The sequence below is a fragment of the Sparus aurata genome, chromosome 23 (assembly GCF_900880675.1).
Source record: "Sparus aurata chromosome 23, fSpaAur1.1, whole genome shotgun sequence".
Classification (NCBI taxonomy): Eukaryota; Metazoa; Chordata; class Actinopteri; order Spariformes; family Sparidae; genus Sparus; species Sparus aurata.
Window position 1 is genome coordinate 13670270 of NC_044209.1, and position 15686 is coordinate 13685955.

Consider the following 15686-nt stretch of genomic DNA (forward strand, 5'->3'; position numbering starts at 1 on the left):
TCGCTGAAATAGATTTTGCATTATTTCTACGGTCATGTGCAATGGACTTACTTCCTTCTGTGCTGGCACATCCTCTTCCCCTCGCCATCCGTTTGATTGCCATGGCGACTTCTTCTTGGCCTCCTCTCACCGCCATCACCAGCTCCCTCCTGCTCTCCCCCTTCCCCACCTCCGTCAACCCCTTTGCTCTTATGTCTCCCTGTCTTTCCAGCCCCTCCTCCGCCATCCTCGCCATCTTCTGCACATTTGCGTTGTGACCTGGGCTTCCTGTGCTCCGACTGGCCTCCCCCTCGGCTGCCACTCCGGGTGTGATGATGGCGCCTGGACGGCCTCTCCTCCGAGCCCGGCCCGGGGATGACCGTGGCATCCAATCGCACGTGTGAGCTGTGGTGGTGGTGCTCTCCTTTGCGGCTCCGCCTGCTCTCTGTGGACTCGCCCCGCTCCAAGGGAGGCCTGACCGGCCCCGAGCCTCCTCCGCCACCACCACTTCCTACCTGGCCACCGGGTTCGTGTAGGCGCGTTTGTCTGTGGAGCTCATCAGCAAGATGGTGCTGGCTATAGCAAAGGTCTGAATTGTTGGCAGTAGTCTTGTTGGTGTTGTTGTTTCGGTTCTCGTGCGGGTCAACCACCAAGGGTCGATCCAGGTGGGTCTTCATGTCTGGACGGACGTTACGTGCAAAGTTCACCTGCAAGGTAAAGAAAGGACAGAAGGTATGGCCGAGAAGAGGGAATAACGCTATAATTCCTTCTAGCTAGACAAAAACTGGAAGCATTTCTCTCTAACATTTCTCGGGCAAGCAACATGCTAACATAATTCATCATCATCATTATCGTCATTGCCATCACTTGTGTATACTGATAGCACAAGTCTAGGGGCCTTTGTTTGCCTTGTCCTTTACATTGTTTTGCTCCTCCCTCCCTGTTCTTGCCTTCCAGCGGTCGTCAGTGTCCAGCTCATTATAGAGGGCCTCGCGGCTGGACACCAGGGTCTGCCTCCTCAGCTCCTTGGTCCGTTGTTCCCACACTGACTTATTGATCCCTTTGTGGTTCTTCTGCTGCTCCTTACTGCAAAAGGAAGCAGGGTGGAGAGAGAGAGGAGGGTATTGACAGCATTAAATACCTCTTTAAAGACATGTACCGCTCTGCAAATGTACACACAAAGCCATGGGAATGAGGTGAAAACCAACACCAAAAATATAAGTACATAAAAATAGCCAGGACATAACGACACACTGGGGGCCACAGACGTGTAAAGGGTCATTTGGCTGGACCTATAGAACAAGGCAGCTCAACAAAACAAGGCTCTGGGTGTCTACACAGCTTGCCAAAGCACCGGGCAGCACAGCCCGAATTTGGTAAACCATGTAGGGACACAAAATGGAGGCAAGATCAGAATTTGTTGTAATAATCCATAATTAACCTAGAAAAACTATTTTTAAAAAGTATATACAATTTAATTAACAAATTTTGGGAGGACAAAAAGCCAAACCCCACCATTTGAACAGAAGAGATGGCAAAGTGACACCCAAAAACTGTCAGTGACCACCGACTTTCTTAAGGCCCTTTCAGACACAACGCAACAACGGCACCACAGTGCTTTGAAACCCTTTTTTTTTTTTTTCCAATGGCCTGCATCGTACCCTGATAGCTTTCCACTGAATTTGAGCAAGCGTGTGCACAGCTTGACGAGGTCACAACTTTGGGGGCGTGGCGGGCTGTGACGAGTACAGACGTGGCCAAAAGAAAATGAGCCAGGCAGCCAGGCAGGGAAGGGAAATCGGAGGAAAGCTAATATTGTGCATGTCTTGAATTAAACAGCACAAGTTAAAGCTTCTATCAAGACCTCAGTAGGAATGCCCTATCGTGATATGTCAACCATGTAGGCATATCAGGCATGTTTTAACAGCTTGCAGGCAGGCAACACGTGTCATCTATAGGACAAACTAAGAGCTAATGCTAGTGCATGCAAGCACAGAACAGCTATATCTTCTTTGTTGGCAACAACAAAAAGACACCCTGCTAGACGTTTTGAAAACTCCACCTATTTTGCTCTGTCATCTGCGGCCTCCTGAAGCAGTCAGATGTATGCTGAACCCAGAGGCGACTGCAACTAAAATCGCGTTGTGTCTGAGAGGGCCTTTTACCCTCCGAAACTTCCACCAGTAATCAACTTTAACTCCCTTTTTCCTCCCAGGGCCAATAGTCAACCACAGGAAAGCAACAGCCGTACTGCGAGGTAACGGCAACAGAAAACAAATCTTGAAAATAAGCCAACAGAAAGCCAAGTATGTACTTTATAAAAGAGTTTGAAAGAAAAGGACAAGGAAAGGATGGTGTTCTAAAACACAAGAGAAAGCAAGGAATGGTTGTAAAGTCAATCAACAGAAGGGATTCAGAAATGAATAAACAAATAAATAAATACCAGTCCAGAAAGGGGTCGGTAGCGTTGTGACACTCACTGTGTACTTTGTTGCTGAGGAGGGAAACAGCTGGTGAGTGAGATGGCACGAAAGAACAGCAGGAGGATTTCATTCCAAAATGAACTTTTTACCTATCCACCATTTAAAAATTCAGTCTACCCCAAAAAACGGTCAATCAATAAAACAGTCGGTGAAGACTGAATTACTATAAGAAGTAAAAAAATAAGATAAAATAAAAAAAATGCCTGGAAATGCAAAAACTGAATAAAATGTCAAGGTTTTTCCATCTTCTTTTCTTTTTTTCTTTTTTGTTTTGCCAATCAGATTCAGTATTTTGGAATGCAACCCTTCACACATACAAACACACGCACACACGAAACACACATAACACCAGACACTCTCGCACACTCACCTCCGCGGTTTGTTCCTTCCGTGAATCTAAAACGATTTATTTATTCTCCTCTGTCTTCCTTTTAGCCATCTCACAAATTTCATCTCTCTTGCATCACTCACGTTCCCTGCATTATTACTGCTGCTCCGTCCCGATCGTTGTTTTGTATCTTTTTATGATATGTTCCTCTACTCCTAAAGGTATCTCTGATGTTCCTGTGTGTTGTGTACAACATCTTTACTTGGAAATTTAGATCTTCCTGGCTATCTTTTTTTCCAGTAAACAACACTTTTGTTCCACAAATTATTTCCCTTCCCTCGGTGTCCACAAGTGATCATATTTTCTGTGTCGTTTGCCCTTCTCTCTCTTTACTATAACAGTCGTTTATGAAATACTTCCTCTGTTCTATATAACATCCTTCTTAACGTCACACTACATTACATTACAGAGGTATTGCCTCACTTTAGGGGTTAACTCCAACAAATGATGCTCCCATGTGTTTACCATGCATGTTGGGAACATTGAAAAATATTACACTAACTTGAACTACCACACTGGGTTGATATCAAATGTTATAACTACATCACTTTATCCTTTTACACATTTGTAATTCAAATATTTGCTATTAAAATTATTATAATTTTTATATTATTTGATACATATCCCTGGAGGCGTTCCTGAGATATCGCGTTCACGAGAATGGACGGATAAATGTGACGTACTCATAAGGTTAGCCTTTGCTGATGGTGATAAATCAGAGGCTTATACTACATTTAAAAGGAATAATTATAATAATAATGAGAACGTGCTATGATTTGCTATAGAGCATGCTAACAGTTTAGCATTTAGCATCATTTCAACACCATCTTCACCGGCTGTGGTGCATTAACACTGCAAACACAATGGTGGGACATTTCACTGAATCGTTACCGTATTCCTGTAATGTGCTGTTACTTTGTTGTCACTCTGAGAGAGCTAGTTAGTGTTCTACAGCCTTACAGCTGTTTTCCAAGGGTTTTATAGCTTTCACGGCAGCCTCCCTCCTGAACCTATCGTAGAATATCTTCTTAAAAGATTCTTCATGCACCACTGATGTCCCTAAGTTTAAAATCCCTGCTTGGACAAACTGTCTCCATTGGAATTTCAATGTCTTTCCTTTGAGGGGATTTGGTTTTACACTGATACAGTGGGAGGTAATGCACACTGCCACCCGACTGCAACACGCCGTTTAGTTGAGGAAAAACAGCTACATAGCTGAGATCTAATCGGACACTGTGCTATGGACTCTTTGCTACCCTGTAAGGATCTGACATTTAGAGGCATCGGACATTTGGATTATGCACGTGTAGCTTTTCTATCAAAACCAAAACACACTCTTTCTCTCTCCCTCTCATTCCCCCCCCCCCACACACACACACAGAAGATACACAGATACATGTGCATTGTATAGAAAAAGAAACATTAGACCTGAAGAGGACTCTAAACAAAATGTACCGCTACACAGACACACAGATGTTCACAGCACGATGGAGTACAGTACACACAGTAACGAGAAACTGTGATTCGTGAAATGTTGGTTGAACATGTGATGAGCTCTAACTCTCGGGGATGTTTGCTCAGTGCATCAATGTGTGTGTGTGTGTGTGTGTGTGTGTGTGATATGCAGTGGGCAGAGGCTGATGTATCAGAGCAGTAAAGGTCAGAGCTGTGTGTACATGTGGTGTGTGTGTGGTATTTCCTAAGAAGACCTGAGCACCCCTGCTGTGCTTTTCTAGGACAGACCACAGTGTGGTCACAGTGTGTGTGTCTTTATATGAGTGAGAGTGTGTGAACTTTACCAGGAGTGAAAGGAAAGACCCCTGTGTATACAGAGAAAAGACTCTGACTCTCCTGACCGGAGGAGGGCTGGCCCAGATCAATCCAACAGTGGCCTGTGTGTGTGTGTGTGTGTGGGTGTGTGTGTGTGGGTGTGTGTGTGTGTGTGTGTGTGTGTGTGTGTGTGTGTGTGTTCTAGTGTGCACAAAAGAGTGTGACAAAGAGAAAGGGAAATAAAAAGAAGAAGAGAGAGGGAGAAATAGAAGCTGACAGAGAGGGTGAAAGAAAGAAGCAAGCGGATTCATGTTCCAGTTGATCTGTTAAAAAAAATAAATAATCTGTGCAAGTGGACCTGTGAATTTGAAACACTGGGTGATGCTTTTATTCTAAGCATGGCGATGTTTTAAAGAAATTTAGTACTGATGAGAATATAAACAGTGTTGCTGGATGAGCATACTGAGGCTGTTTCACACCGGTGTGATGATAAAATGTGGTGAAACTGTACATAAACTTTGCATTATAATTCTTTTAAACAAAATATAACAAAGATATTGCATCACTATTGTCAGACTGATGAGTGATGTGTTGAGGGTCCAAACGTAAGCGGGCGATAGAGGGTTATTGACAGCTTTTCCCTCAATCCCAAAACTCTTTGAGCTCTTTCGCTTCTGAATACGTTTCTTTAAAGATACGTGCGAATGTTCCGCCCTAAAAATCCCTGCCACGTGTGAAAAACAGATGCAAAAAACCCGAGAGCGCGACGGTAATGGAGACAGGAACTCACGCTGCGATGGAGAGGTTGGCAGCGGACAGTGGGCTGACTTCAGCCACCTCCTTGGCTTTCTGCAGGGCAATCTTCTGACTGGCAGCCTCCTCTTCCTCCTGCTCATCCTGTGGAGAGGAAGGAAATCAGAGAGCAAAGCGATTGAATGAGGTGGGAAGGAAGGAATCCATCGAGCGGAGGAATGGAGATGCTGAGACTTCGATGTCGGACTGGACTGCGGCGTACCTTGGTCAGTTCCTGCGCGTTGGCCAAATTGTCCACGGCGATGGCCAAGAACACGTTCAGCAGTGTGTCTGAACCCGGAGTCAGAGGAAATCCAGCATGTGGGAGTTTGTTGGTACACATGTATGGAGCACGCACAGGGAGCGATGGAACAAAAAATTGCCTACATCATTTGGTAAAACGTGTTGGACAGATGACACAAGAAGGAAATATCAGAAATGCCATTCTTGTGTTAATAGCCATGCTACAAATACCAGTTTATGGTTGAACCAATCAATCTGTGTATGTATATGTGCATGTGCATTGCTATGTTTCCTTGTCTTAAGGTGTAGATACAATTCTCTGATGTGTGTCTGACAGGGAGAAAAAAGAACAACTACCACATTCAAATGGCTTAAAATGGCACCTACCCCTTCTCCCTCATTAAAAATTACTTGAATATGCAAATGTTCTTCATTTCATAAGTCTGAGTGTTAAAGGGGTCTCCGCAACTGTGAATCTCTCGAATTTCACTGTATGTCGTTCGCCTTCTGCGTGCATCTTCTCTTTCCCTCGATTAAAGGATACAGTTGCCAAAAAGCGTGAGCACAATGAAGAAGACAGAGAAGGCCATGCCCTTGTTGACTCCGCCCTGAGATTTGATGCCATCGTACATCACCATGTTCCAGTCCTCACCGGTCAGGATCTGGCACACCGACACAGAATTAGTCGAAACGAGACCCTCGTTCCCTCCAAACACATGCAGCCATTTGTTGAATTAATGCTTCTTTTTTTTTTTTTTTTTACTAATGACATTTAGGAATTCAAAAGTAGAGTTCTACATGTTTTATCACTTCCCCTTGCGCAAATCCTCTTTAGTCCTTTAGTCCCTTTAGTCCTAATCCAGTCCCACCACTCTGCCTCCCTCCCTCCCTCCCTCCCTCCCCCTTCACATCATCTCCTCTCCTCACCTGGAACACTGTCATTATTGCTGCGGGGAAGGTATCGAAGTTGGTCGGAGGAGTGCCATTTTCAAAATTAAACCTAGCAGGGGAAAAGAGTCAAATGGGAGAGAGAGACGGGGGAGAGGAGTGTGAGGGCAAAAAACACCGGTATCTCTTTCAAAAGAAAAAAAAAAAAAAAAGAGGAATTAGCCAATCTGGGAATGAAAAGAAGCCAGTCTCTTAACAGACAGTCAAATGAGGTTTATTAGAAAAGAGAGGGGAAGGCCGAGGTAAAGGAAAACCAGCACTGACTGTCCTCCGAAGAGCTGCATGCCCAGCAGGGCGAAGACAACTATGAAGAGGAAGAGCAGGAAGAGCAAGCTGATGATGGACTTCATGGAGTTGAGTAGAGACACGACGAGGTTGCGCAGGGATGCCCAGTACCTGACGAGAAACGGACGGAACAAAAGAACGTGTTTAATTGAGTGTGTGTCATATTATGATACGAATATGAGGAGTGATAATAATACTATAACACAGCAGACTCACTTGGTGACTTTGAAGATCCTCAATAACCTGAGAGCTCGCAGCACGCTGATGCCAAACGATGTGCCCGGCTGGATGATGGACCACAGAACTTCAAATATGCTGCCACATATCACCTGGTGCAGACACAAGCAGGTGGTTGTTCATCACCATGAGTAACGGGCAATGTGCACGCATCAGCAACAACATGAACGCTTTTTTTGGTTTGTGTATGCCTGCAAGGTCTAATAGGTGTGAAGTGAGAGTTTGCACCTGCTTCTGTGTGTGTGTGTGTGTGTGTGTGTGTTTGTGCAGTGCTGTGGGACTCACAATGCAGTCGAAGCAGTTGAAGGAGGAGTTGAGGTAGGCCTGCTTGCCCAGGCCGTACATCTTTACCATCATTTCCGTCAAGAATATCCCCAGGAAGATGAATTCGGCAAAATCTACACGGAGGGGAGAGGACACGGGGAGAGGAGACAATTGATTCCCGCGTCCTTCAAGCCGTGTCTGTAAACTACACTCCCAGCTATCCATCCATCCACGTCTGTAAGAACAGGCAGCTGTTTTGTCTTTTAATAGAGCAAATTGTTTTAGATGAATCACAATTCTTATTTTTTTAATAAAACATCGACCCAATCCGGAAACTGCTCTTCTCGTTTCATTTCATTTTCTGGTCGTAGGTATTTAGATTAGTTGTATTTCCTGTTTTATTTTGAAAGGCTATCTCCTTATGTGTTGTGTTTTGCTTGTCACTTCCTGTCTTTTCCTTTTTTTTACCGCTTTTACCCGTTTGCCTGCGTTTCATTTGTTCATTGGTCCCTGTGTATCTTCCTGTTCCGCGAGTTGCAAATATGAACCCAACAAAGATCCCGTGTGACGCTGTGTCGCGGAAGCCTTTAAGGCGTTGACATCACACTGACATCATAACTTTAACGCGTTGATGACATTCATAAACAGTAATGGAGGAGGGGAAGATAATCACTTATCCAGGCCGTTTGCTAAGAGCTGTCAGATAGCGCGTCTACTCTTTAGTTTTTTTTCTTGGATTCTCTTTTTTGATTGCAGCTTTGTTAATAAAGGTCTCCTTTTGTTTTTAATCCTGCCTGCCTCTTTGTCTTGCATTTGGGTCCTTTTGTGTAAAACCTAACACTTCTCCCAGCTACGTCTGTAAAAAAAAAGAGAGACGAGAATCTGTGCAAGTCAAAGGACGTTGTTACATGTGGATGCGCTCGTGTTAACTGTTAGGGTCAGCTCTTTCCTGGATTCAGTAACGTTTACTCAAGAAATTTAGCTCACCCACACCCTTCCAGTAATCTGTGCTGAGGGTATTTGCGCATTTGCGGCGAGATAATCTGTGCACGCTCGCACTAAGCATGCATGCATCCCCGTCCCTCCTACTCACTCAGGAAATCAGAGAGCGGCTCCGGCTGGTCGTAGTGCACTACCGCCACACACATTGTGTTGAGGCCCACCAGACACAGTACGGTCCAGTAGAAGGCCTGGGACTTAACAACGTGTCGGATTAAGAAGCGCAGCCGGCGCTCCCGGCGCTTGAAAGTCGATCCTTCGAGCTTGGAGCTCTTCAAGCTGGCACGGGCAAATGGTGACCCTGGAGGGATAAGCAAGCGACATTGTATATCATTAGCTTCACAGAGAAGTGAACAGCGGTTGTGCACACTGTGAACAATTAGGATCGTCGTGTAAAAAATATTGTGCAAAAGGTATCTGCTGGGTTTATTTGTTACTTAAATACCACGAGAGGCACAAAACATGACAGGATTGGTCACGTCAAAATGCCCTGCTTGAAATATGCAAAAGTGGTGGAAGTGCATTTACCCAGGTACTCCAATCGAGCGCAATGCTGAGGTAATTATTAGATAACTGCAGGTACAAGTTACTGCAAAGATTTGGCACACAAAAAATAAAACCCAACATAATAAACCAAAAGATTATGACATCATCTTCGAAATTAAGATAAAATGCATTGATCGCCACTTCTACCACTTTACTTCTACCAGATTAATGCATCAATTATCATGATCCATTAATATAATACACATACACGGGTGTGGAATCCGGCATTCTGCATACCGAGTACATTCACTTTTGTTACTGTAAGTATATTTTGAAGTCTTATTTTCCATTGCTCTTAGGAAGATCTGAGTATTTTTTCCACCCCCTGCACACAGATGACAAATACAGTGGATGATATAGGTCCCAGTGTTTCCATGTCTTCTCATGGAATAAAACCTATTGAATTGGAGTACGATGTCATTTCCACCTAACTCTTTCTTACTCTAATTTACTATACTGTAATTTATTTATTTATTTATTTTATAATTATACCCCACAGATCAGTTAAAAGAGATATATATGTGTCACATGAAGCAATTCATTTACCCAAACTTTACATATCTGTCAAGACCAGCAAGGGCACTGAAATCCAGTTGTAACGTCTGGCTTGTTAACATATTCCTTTAAGTTAAACAAGCGTTTTCTGGCAGTACAGGCAAAAGGACAACTGGATGATTCGAGTTTTAGTAGCATATAATCTGTGCTCTTCTGAGCAGATTGTGCTGTCCCACTTAGATGAGTTAAATAACAATAATAATGTAACTACATGGGAGATCTTTCCTTTAATTAATCTTTTTTTTTTTAATATATCTTATGAGAAAAACAGGGAGAACCGCCCTGCACGAGAAGTCTTCGATAGAAGAACGGTGGGGAGGGGGCAGGGGAAAGAAGTAACATGAGGAGAAGAGTGTAGAGCAGCAGAGGACGGGGGAGGGGAAGGAGAGCAGGGTCAGGTAATGCTGATATGCAAGATAAGATAGCATCTGTATGTTCCTGTGGTTTACCTTTGTGTGTGTGTGTGTGTGTGTGTGTGTGTGTGTGTAGAGAAAGAGAGAGTGCGTATCTCACCTACTGCCAGATCCCCCTCGCCTTCCTCTGGGTTTAGAAGCTCGGCTTTGCTCTTATGGTTCTTTGTGGCTCTCCTACGGGAGCCTGTAATCAAAAAAAAAAGTCTTTGATGTCTAATACGACAACACTGACATGCTTGAATGTGCTAGTATGACTTTTTTCAAGTCATATCCACGCGTGCACAAACACAGCACAAAGAGAACGGCAAGTTCGTACCATCGTAATCGTTTTCATTTTCATCATCGGCCAAGATGACCTCCTCTGAAAAACACAAGACGAACAGAAATGTTAATGGAGAACACAGCCTGCATTAAATTCACTCTTGATGACTTCCACATCATCTATCAATCTCATTATTACCATCAATTGTCATCTCGTTTTAATTAAAACTGGAAAACAGAGTCTTTGGCCTGCACCTGTGCTCTTTACTCAGTCCTCCCTCCTTTTGTCTTTTAAAGCCTCCTTGTTTTTATGTAGATCATCTTTTCAAGGAAGATCAAAGGTCCGTCCTTTTCTATCTGCCCCTGTATCCGCTCCTTCCAACATCCAACATCCAACACCCAACACCCAACCCCTCCATTCCTCTTATCTTCTCCACATCTTTCCTGCCCCTCAGCCAACGGGGGTCAGAAACAGAGGACAGGAGGGAGAAAGAGAGCCGAGGTCCTCTCTGTCCGAGCATCAAACGAGCGTCTTCAATCGCAGCGGTGTAAATCAAGGCCGTCTAAGTGCACCGGCTACAATTCAAGTATGTTTTCCAACATTCTGAGGAGAATTACACCGAAACGTTACCTCCCCAGCGGGTAAATTAGCTTCCAGCGGACCCTGAATCGTCACTGAAATATTTACTATTAACTCAACCAAATGTGTACCATTCTACATTTTGCGGGCATTTTTTTTATGGTATTTCTTTTACGCTCACATGTCTTTTGTGTGTAAACCATCAACCGCACGTACAATATATTATACAAACCAGCTTTGCAGATCCACTCCAGATAACCGTTGAGCTCTCTCTCGATCTGCTGCTGTCTTCTGAGCTTCAGGAACTCGCTCCGGTTCTCCACGCGCTCTCTCTCTTTGGCAAACTCCCTGCAGGGACACACGGTAAATACATTAAATCAAAAATAGTATTATTATTATTATTATTATTATTATTATTATTATTATAATAATAATAATAATAATAATAATAATAATGTCAAATATGTTACAGATTAAGAGATGGAAAACACAAAAAGAAAATTGGAATAAATAACCTTCACGCCATCTTTGTCAGAAGCACACACACACACTTACCCTGACAACACACCCAGCACCAGGTTGAGCATGAAGAAGGAGCCGATGATGATGAGGGGGATGAAGTACATCCAGTTCCATGCACTCCCTGAGGCATCGTTGCTCTGGGAACACATACACACACACAGAGACATCAGACAGGGTAATCAATCTTCGGCTCTGAATTTGATAGAACAGAAGCATGACGTTAGCAGATTAGCCACGACTCATAATGGCTGGGACATTCCTATGTAGCGGGGCGACTGTGCGGCTGCGTGAATCGGCTTCGACGGCGTGTGCTCTGGTCCATCTGCGCCGAAAGTTGCGGCGCGTTGCTAGTTATCTTTTTAAATGATTCATCCTTTCAGTCATATTTCAAGGGAAAATGTCAAATATTTGCTGGCTCCAGCTTCTTAACTGTGAGGATCTGCTGCTTTTCTTTGTCATTTATGTAATGACTGAAGTGTCTTTGGGTTTTGGACTGTTAGCTGGACAGAAGGGGTGATTTGAAGACGTCACTTTTATTTGGGCTCTGGGAAACTGTGATGAGCATTTTTTGCAACCATTCGGCATTTCATAGACTAAGCGATTAATCGATTAAGCTAAAAAAAATAATCATTCAATCGGTGATGAAAGCAGTCGTTGGTCGTATATCCTAATCTGTCTGTCTCCATATCGCATGCGTCTTAAATGCTCGCTCTCGAAAGCCTGTCAAGTAAGTGAAATAAACATCTGGAGGGAGCGACACGTTTGACAAAATGTGTCTTTAAGCTCATCATTAAATGTCCAGCCGATGTGGCCATTAGAGAAAAGGAGGCCAGTACACGCTGAAGTGCTGTCCGCTGCAGCCCGGAAATATAAACAACAGCCGGGCTGACACGATTTTGCTTTAAGTCATCTCAATAAGTAAATGCATATCTGCCACTCTATTTAGCTGCTCAGTGCAGAGTAAATAATGTATTACAAATGCGTTGGTCTCTCCCTCTCCGTCTCTACCATCCTGCTGTCCAGACTCGCCGTCCATTTTCTCATTGTTCTCCCTCTCCCTTTGCATCTGTCTCTGAGACCCTTTCTCCTGCGTTACCTGTCCTTTTTTTAATTCCTTTTGATGTTTTCCTCATTGGCTCATTCTTTCCATCAGTTCTACCTCCCCTCCTCCTTCCCTTTTTCTGTGCAATCTTTCCATTCCTCCTCACTGTAACACATCGGCCTCGATGCTAATTCTTCATTTTCCCCCCTTTCCCACCTCCGGACCCCCTCTTCTTGGCGCTCTCTTCCATACGGCCTCCCTGTCTAACGTCCCACCCCGTCTCCTCCTTCCTCCATCTTTCCTCCTTCCTGCATGTAAGCTGGTACTGCCGCCGTGTACCCGATGTACCGCAGACCCTTTTTTCTACCATTAAACTTTTATCGCTCCCCTCCCCGGCAGCTGCAAGAATAACTTGGGCTGAACAGGCCCTTTTAAATATAGAGCAGCACCGGGAAGGAGGGACACAGGGAGAGAGACGAGAGGGGAAAGGGAGGAAGGAGAGAAGGATATCAAGATGAGGAGGAGAGACAAAAAAAGAAGGAGAGATACAGAGAGGAAATGAGAGAAATGAGACGGACGGAGAGGGAGGGGAGATGGGGAAAGAGACGACTACAGTAACACTCAAAGACCCTCATCTACCTCTGGTCTCCTAGCAACCGTTGCCACTGACAGTGGGGAACTATTGAGTCTTGGTCATGAGTAATGACACTGTTCAAGACCCGCAGACGCACAGTGTGCACAGGTGAAAGAAGTGGCAAATGTTTTCACACTTGAGTTTTAGTATCTTATGTGAGAAAATCATCCGAGGTGGTTCTGCTGTGCAGCCTCGGACATTCATCAGACATCGTGTGACAGCATTAGCAACGTGAAATGACCACCAATGGCGACAGTGATGTAAATACTACATAATGTCCCTCAAAAGCGGGTCCACAAGGCAAACAATCTGCTACTGTATCATTTCCACTTTGAATCTAATTAATTTGCTGAGGTGTTTGTCTGCCGGTGCATCCCATCCATAACAAGGTCTGATGGGTTTTACATTCTGGGTTATCAGCGTCTTCACTCGAATGATCCCTTCTATTCTCGGCTAAACCTCCCAGCAGAGAGGCCTGCAGGAACTGGTTCTTGTAATGCATGACAGTAATTACTATATATATATATATTATTATGCTACGACAGGCAATCACACACCACCATCTGAAATAATCAATAGCAAATTTAATCATAATCATAACTTAACTCACCTCAGCAGTACTGCGAGTGGTTTGCCCAAGTGGTGTTGCCGTACCCCAGTGGTAGCTGTTGCTCAACAATCTGTGTCCAACATCTGCTGTCTCTTTATTTAATTCCAAATGTATTAAAAAGTGGAGCACTTGGAAGTAACACAAGTGTTTCGGTAGAAACCGATATAATACAAGAGTAAAAAGGGTGGCCATTCGCTCGATGGAGTGCGCCGGTGCTGAGCCGAAGTCTGTCCCCTCACCAACATCTGTTTCACCTCATCACAGCGACTTGAGTCAGTTCATAACCTGCATCTTTTCTGTTCGATCACTAAGTGAAATGCCTACTTTTCTATACGGACTCAACAAGCTGTCCGTATACAGGGGGGGGGGGATTAAAAAAATGGGTCTGTTTTGCGTTTGAGAATAGCAGACAGTGGTCACCCCCGCTGCTTACAGCCTCGCTTCATTGTTTCTTCGTTCCAACTTTACCACATGCGAAGCTTTACCTGTACACATGCCTCGTTTCATAAGGCGGTCACTGAGTGCGTAAGTTATGCTCCACACACTGTTCGGCAGTACATACCCAGTAGAGCAGTTCAGTCCAGCCCTCCATGGTGATACACTGGAAGACGGTGAGAATAGCAAACAGGATGTTGTCGAACTGGGTGATGCCATAGTTTGGTCCCAGCCAGTACGGTCGACACATGGTGCCATCTGGACACAGCCGTGACGGAGGCTCCGTCCCACATGGAATCTCTTCCCGCATCTCACCTGAAAATGGAAAGCGGCGAGGTGTTTGGAAACAAAAGCTAAGGCAAAGATGTTTTGTGAGAAGTACTATCATTGGCTTTTTCATTATAAGTACTGCAAACAACCAAAACAACTAAATTGTTACTTTGGTGAATTTTAATTGCATTGCTAATGTTGGCCCAGGCTTCGCTGTGGAAAAGCAGCACTTTTGGCAGACACATGTGTGCGATCTTACACGTCCACATGCGCATTCGCCTACCTGTGTGATTGTCAAAGCAGGTCGTGTGGAATTTGCCCATGTAGAACTCCAGGCCAATGATGGCGAACATGAGGATGGCGAAGAACAGAAGCAGGCCAATTTGCAGCAGAGGGATCATGGCCTTCATGATGGATTTGAGCACCACCTGTAAGCCTGGAGGACACAGTGTGCACAGTGTTACGATTTGTACAGTTATTGCGATCTGTCAGCAATTTTGATTTCAATGCATTTTCCCAACAATCTCATTCAGCAGTTTGCAGGTACAGCCGGAACCCTCAGATTACACCATCAACCTTTTTGCTGCACCCACTGGAGGAGCTGCCTGTCAGCTGGTCCACATGGCAGCATGCTGAAAAAAAGGGGTTTGAACCTGTGATCGCAAAAAATCAGTCAAGTTTCCTCCCAAATGTTTCTCGCGTTTTGAGTGAATTTCGAGAAAATAGGCAAAAGGAAATGCAGTGTTTCCATCCACATGCGATCTTTGGAGGTTGGTTCGTCAGGACAAGCAGAAGGTGGCGCCAATTTTCCAGTCGGGCAGAATAATGCCGGTTGGGTTAGCTGGCGAAAAGACATTGTGGGGGACACAATGACATTTCTGTGTGTTCTTTATTAACGTGACATAGGTGTCTCTTCGGCACAGGAGAAGCCTCAGTTGGAGTGGAAACAGCTGATCAGTCACGTAAGTTAAATGTTTAAACTTATTCATTAAAGGTGTTTTCGATCTCACATTAAGCGCGTTAACGCTTTTTTTGAAAAAGGAGAAAAAAAACGACTCAACGAGAGTGAAAACTTTGTTCGATTCTCTGCGCTTCCGTCAACCTTTGCTAAGGTTGGCAACATGTTTTTGTTAGTTTGAAGTTAATCTGAAAAAACTGTTCTGTGGAAAACAATCACACTTTTCAAATGTATATCACACACTGGAATGCACACTTTACTGGAAGCTTAGTGACTTTTTATGATGAGTAAGCCTTGGTTTGCCTGTTCAGTCCTGTAGTGGCTTCTGAGCTATTAATAACTCTGCAGTGGTGTTGGAACACTACTGCCACTATAACATTTAAAAAAAAGAAAAAGAAAGAAAGAAAAGAAAAGGGAGCAGAGAGTGCACAGGAGAACCACTTTTGTTGGAACACTTTGGGTGCATTATGCA

At 44.2% G+C, this 15686-nt stretch overlaps 1 protein-coding gene across 33 annotated transcripts in view; it reads right to left on the minus strand.

The window, feature by feature from the left end:
- LOC115575189 (voltage-dependent P/Q-type calcium channel subunit alpha-1A-like) overlaps positions 1 to 15686 on the minus strand; it is an 87347-nt gene that overhangs the window by 41429 nt on the left and 30232 nt on the right. For 24 of the 33 annotated variants that reach the window (XM_030407050.1, XM_030407047.1, XM_030407049.1 and 21 more), the window contains exons 5-21: positions 14540 to 14692; positions 14114 to 14301; positions 11299 to 11402; positions 10976 to 11091; positions 10219 to 10263; positions 10003 to 10086; positions 8483 to 8689; positions 7411 to 7523; positions 7105 to 7217; positions 6868 to 6999; positions 6583 to 6655; positions 6200 to 6317; positions 5636 to 5703; positions 5411 to 5517; positions 2423 to 2473; positions 900 to 1065; positions 52 to 686 (exon numbers count right to left, since the gene is read on the minus strand). In XM_030407050.1, coding sequence (XP_030262910.1) covers positions 52 to 686; positions 900 to 1065; positions 2423 to 2473; positions 5411 to 5517; positions 5636 to 5703; positions 6200 to 6317; positions 6583 to 6655; positions 6868 to 6999; positions 7105 to 7217; positions 7411 to 7523; positions 8483 to 8689; positions 10003 to 10086; positions 10219 to 10263; positions 10976 to 11091; positions 11299 to 11402; positions 14114 to 14301; positions 14540 to 14692 — 2473 coding nt within the window. The remainder of the gene's footprint in view (positions 1 to 51; positions 687 to 899; positions 1066 to 2422; positions 2474 to 5410; positions 5518 to 5635; positions 5704 to 6199; positions 6318 to 6582; positions 6656 to 6867; positions 7000 to 7104; positions 7218 to 7410; positions 7524 to 8482; positions 8690 to 10002; positions 10087 to 10218; positions 10264 to 10975; positions 11092 to 11298; positions 11403 to 14113; positions 14302 to 14539; positions 14693 to 15686) is intronic. The other 9 variants (XM_030407064.1, XM_030407062.1, XM_030407061.1 and 6 more) reach the window with 3 other exon arrangements.